General features: G+C 46.6%; 1 protein-coding gene across 1 annotated transcript; it reads left to right on the top strand.

Moving 5' to 3' along the window:
- Positions 1 to 260: 260 nt before the first annotated feature.
- Positions 261 to 4,024, top strand: ap5s1 (adaptor related protein complex 5 subunit sigma 1). Its single transcript, XM_068042256.1, has 2 exons — positions 261 to 487; positions 2,548 to 4,024. The coding sequence occupies exons 1-2, from the start codon at positions 294 to 296 to the stop codon at positions 2,972 to 2,974; spliced, it is 621 nt and encodes a 206-aa protein (XP_067898357.1). The 5' UTR covers positions 261 to 293; the 3' UTR covers positions 2,975 to 4,024.
- Positions 4,025 to 5,207: the final 1,183 nt, after the last annotated feature.

Here is a 5,207-nt window from a genome sequence, read left to right as displayed (position 1 = left end):
ATTTACATTTCCTGCTCTCTTATTTTTCAAACCTGTATTCTGGACCTTAGGCTATCGGGAAAATGAACTGTCCTATTAGCTGCACTACCCATTGGTGACTCTCCCACCCTTTGCTTGCAGCCTGCCTGTGCCCTGGGCTACCACAGGGGGAGCTCTTGTCAGTCTCCTGTCGCCATAGGTACGAGAATGCCCGCTCCCCCCGCGGAACTCTGGGTAATGTAGTCCGTTTAAGGGGGCGGGGAGAACTACACCTCCCAGCGTGCTTCGCGCGTCACCCCGCCGCCGCCGTCGTCATGGTGCGGGGTTTCGTGTTGCTGTCCCTGGGCCCGGGCGAGCTGAGCCGCCTGATTTACTCCCGGCTCTTCGCGGCCGAGCGGCTGCAGGACTCGGAGGATGGCGAAGGGGAAAGAGAAAGCTCCGCCGCGGCCGAACTCCGCCATCAACGGCAGAGGCTCGGGGGCAAGGAGCAGCTGGCGGCCGTGGCCAGGTAGTGGAGGGGAAGGGAAGATGAGGGAGGGAGATGGCAGGGCAGGAAGACCATGGCCGCAGCGCTGAAATGTGGAACATTGATTGGCCTTTTTGGGCTATACAGTCAAGCTGTAAAAAGGTGACCAGTTCTTGTTGGGTGTAAGAGTACACCTGTCAGCCATGGCGTGCTAGCACTCTGGCCTGAGGTTTTTTATTCATTCATAGGATATAGGTGTCACTGGCCAGGCCATCCCTAATTGCCCTTGAGAAGGTGGTGGTGAGCTGCCTTCTTGAACCGCTGCAGTCCATTTGGGGTAGGTATACGCACAGTACTGTTAGGAAGGGAGTTCCAGGATTTTGACCCAGCGACAGTTAGAAGTTTGTGAGTTCAAGACCCAATCCAGAAACTTGAACCACAAATCAAGGCTGGACTCCAGTGCAATACTGATGGTGCCATCTTTCAGATGAGATGTGAAACTGAGATAAAAACAGCAAGTGCTGGAAATATACCAGCAGATCTGGCAGCATCTGTGGAGAGAGAAGCAGAGTTAATGTTTCAGGTCAGTGACTTTTCACCAGAACTAGCAAAGGTTAGAAATGTGATAGGTTTTAAACAAGTTGGGGGGGGGGGGGGATGAAGAAAACAAAAGGGAAGTTGTGTGTGATAGGACAGAGGGTCAGAGAGATTAGTGAGGTCTTGGGTCAGAAGCAGAGAGTGTGCTAATGATGTGGTGAAAGAGTGCAGAGAGTGTGTTAATAGAATAATGAACAGTCCTAGCCAAAAGCACAAACATGAAGAAAACAGTAGGCAGGCACATGGTTAAAAAACTATGAAATAAAATAAAAAAGGGCCAGTCATGCTCTGAAAGTATTAAACTCAATGTTCAGTCAGCTATGCTGTAGCATGTCCAATCGGAAAATGAGGTCCTGTTCCTTGAGCTTAAGTTAATGTTCACTGCAGCAGGCCCAGGACAGAGATGTGGCCAGTGGGGGGTGTGTTGCAATGGCAAGCGACTGGAAGCTCGGGGTCCTGTTTTTGGACTGAGCGGAGGTGTTCCGCAAAGTGGTAGCCCAATCTGCGTTTGGTCTCCCCAGTGTAGAGGAGACAACATTGTGAGCAGTGAGTACAGTATACTAAATTGAAAGAAGTACGAGTAAATCACTGCTTCACCTGAAAGGAGTTTTTGGGGGCCTTGGATAGTGAGGAGGTAAAAGGGCAGGTGTTACACCTCCTGTGATTGCTTGGTAAGGGGATAAGGTGCCGGGGGTAATGGAGGAGTGGATCAAGGTGTCGCGGAGGGAGTGATCCCTTCGGAATGCTGCCTGGAGGGGAGGGGAAGATGTGTTTGGTGGTGGCATCATGCTGGAGATGGCGGAAATGGCAGAAGATGATCCTTTGGAGGTGTAGGCTGGTGGGGTGGTTCTGGGAGGGAGGGGAAGGGGTGAGGGCAGAAGTGCGGGAAATGGGTCGAACACGATTGAGGGCCCTGCCAACTACAGTTTGTGGTGGGGTGGGGGGTGGGGGGGAGAATCCTTGGTTGAGGAAAAAGGAACTCATAATATCAGAAGTGCTGTTGTGGAAGATTGCATCAGAGCAGATGCATTGGAGACAGAGACATTGGGAGAATGGAATCCTGACAGGAAACAAGGCATGAGGAAGTGTATTTGAGGTAGCTGTGGGAGTGCTTATAATGAATATTATTGGAACTGTGAAACTGAGGTCTCGTCTACCTTCTCAGGTGGATGTAAAAGATCCCATAGCATTATTCGAAGAAGAGCAAGGGAGTATTGGCCAATATTTATCCTTCAATTTCACAAAATAAAACAGATTATATGATCAGTTTCACATTGGTGTTTGTGGAAGCTTGTTCTGTGCAAAGTGGCTGCTGCGATTCCTACATTAGAACAGTGACTATATTCAATAATTACATCGTTGGCTGTAAAGTTCTTCGGGAGGTTCTGAGGTTGTGAAAGGCACTATATAAATGCAAGTCTTTTTTTATCTATAAATGATGGTGCTACAAAAACACAATCGGGACAACATAACAGAATTAGTGAGAGTTGTGTTTGCTTTTCCAGGCAAGTGAAGTCCTCTTGCATTCTGGCCCGACAGGCTGCAGACAAACCCCTGCCTGACTTTGGGTCTATGATAACCGAGGAAGTTGCTGGCCCACAGGACTCTGATCTGGGCGTATTCCGCCTCCCCGCCGGCGATATTTTCACAGAGGAAACGACAGTGGTGTGGATGGCCGTCCTTTCCCTGGGCTTTGCCCTGATCTGTGACCCCTACGAGAACCTAATGTTGGCGGAAAACACCCTGAGATTGATGGTGAAGTACCTCACAGAGCATTTGAAACTGCTGATTCAAGGCAACGATGTTGTACTGAAGACGGATAGGATTGAAGTGATCCTGAATACGTTTTTGCCACATGGGCAACTGATGTTTATCAATTGTTGCTTTATTCAGAGCCTGGAGAAAGAACTGAATGCTTCAGTCTTCAAGTGATGCCAGCTGCTGTTGTCTGTCCAATGCTTTCACTTTCCTGCAAGCCATTTTTCTCTCTCCAATTTGCTATCCCATCCTACTGAACGTTTTGGCCTTTGCTAGCATGTAGGCCATACAAATGGTTGTTCTTTCAGTCGGGCAGTATTGAGCTGAGGTGGTTGGTGGGATGGGGTGGGGAAGTGCATCAGATCCAAGCTAGATCGACACCCCTGTGTTTTTTAATCACGATCAGTGTAGTGATTGGGAACCTCAAACAGCAAAAAAAAAATTCTTTCTGCAAACAAATTTGTGTGGTCCAAACTGTACCGTGACTACGCACAACTGACTCGGTATTGGTGGGACTGTGCTGAGAAGTTTAGATGCAAGGGTGGCTCATGCTTTTTTGCCTTTTGTAGGCTGGGCAGTCAGCATCTGTGAAGCCCTAATGGCCAGGTACAAAGTTTAAATCCGTGTTCCTATTCATTTTTCACATGTCAAGCAGCATATACTAACAGCTTTCAGGTCTAAGGTTTTCCCCAAAGTGAGGAACATCCATTTCTAAACAGTAACTCCATTAAAAATAAGGCAGGACAAACCTTTGACCTAAACAAGAACAGATAGGGCTGAGATGCCTTAGGATTTATTTGTCAAATTGCCAGGACTTGCAAACTGGGTTGTATTGGATTTGAGACTCATAGTAAGAACATCCCAGGCTTTTAAGGCGAGACCAGGTGCTTCCTTTACCCAGTTGCTCAATACTGGACAAAAGAGGGGTGTTTATAATCGGAGTATTATGGTAATCAACTGCTGAGGCCTTGGAACAGTGAAGGACAAAGTTTCCTGACCTTGGGGGAGGAGCAGTTGGGAGGGAAGGTAATACTGGAAGCAGTGTGATCTCTTGTGCCTATTTCATGGTCAGCACAAAGCAGCCTCGGAGCTCTGAGAGCTAATTAGCCGGTGGGTGTGCTCTGTCCGGATTGGTAACAGGTAAAAGTGTTAGAAACATGTGTCTTCAATTGTGTAAAGTCGTGACAATCAATGTAATAAAAACATGGAAAGCTTTACAAATTATTTAACTGGTGATGGAGGTTTTTTTTTACCAATGAAGATTGAAGCTTCAAATGGTTAAAGAGCAAACACTGCACAATATTGGGGAGTAAAGATATATGGTTATGATGCTGTGGTCTGATACTGTGTATATAATCACATGTCCAGTTCCATAATTATTATATCATCAAGCAGCTTACTATTACTGACTCTCCTGAATCTGTCTTCAGCTGCTTCACAGCCTTTACTGCAGTTTTTGATTGAAGCCATGATGGATTGTATCTCTTTAAAGCTCATCCCCTGCTCCAAAAAAGGTAATTTGATTCCTGTTTGCAACTACGAATGGTTTTAAAACTCACGGTGGACCCCAAATACTGACTTCAAGGACCTCCCGTTCTCAGCACCCCACCAGAAGGTCCATTAACACATTGGAACACCAAGAATACCCCTGGAAAAAGCCTTGCTTTTTCCTTTTTTTTTGCTGTGTCAATAGGCCTAGAGGTTTAAATTGGGAACCAGTGACAGAAACTTGGCTTGTATCCTATTGAGAAACTTGAGCTCACCCAAAACGCTGCTGCCCGTGTCCTAGCTCATGTCAAATCCTGTTCACCCATCATCCCTGTGCTCGCTGACCTACACTGGCTCCCGATTAAACAGCACCTAAATTTTAAAATCTGATCCTTATTTTTAAATCCCTCCATGGCCTGTCCATTCCTATCTCTAATCTCTTACAGCCCTACAACCTCCCAGATATTTGCGCTCATTTAATTCTGGTGTCTTGAGCACTCCTGATATTAATTGCTCCATTATTGGTAGTTGTGCCATCAGCTGCCAATGCCCTAAGCTCTCCTTAAACCTGTCCACCTCTCTTCCTATTACTGTTTTAAGTTAAGGGGCAAATGAGTTTCTTCCAGTCCCAAGCAGGGATATATAAACTCTTCGAGAGCAGCTGTAGCTAGTTAATTAGGTAGCTAGCTTAAACTGGTTTCTGAGCTCTGCCAGGACTCATTGTTTCTCAGAGAGTATAAATACAGGGTCTATGAGTGCTGAGTGAGTGCACAGTGTGTGAAGCCATGAGTTTGGTGAGTGAGTGAGATTGGTGAAGAGGGGAACTGTGAATTTATTAAGAGAAATAAATTCAGTTAACACAATAAAGATGGCAGAACAGATGATGTGTCACAGCTGAAGCATGTGGGAGCTCCTGGAT

The sequence above is a fragment of the Heterodontus francisci genome, chromosome 1 (assembly GCF_036365525.1).
Source record: "Heterodontus francisci isolate sHetFra1 chromosome 1, sHetFra1.hap1, whole genome shotgun sequence".
Taxonomy (NCBI): domain Eukaryota; kingdom Metazoa; phylum Chordata; class Chondrichthyes; order Heterodontiformes; family Heterodontidae; genus Heterodontus; species Heterodontus francisci.
This window is presented reverse-complemented; position numbering and strand designations above follow the sequence as displayed.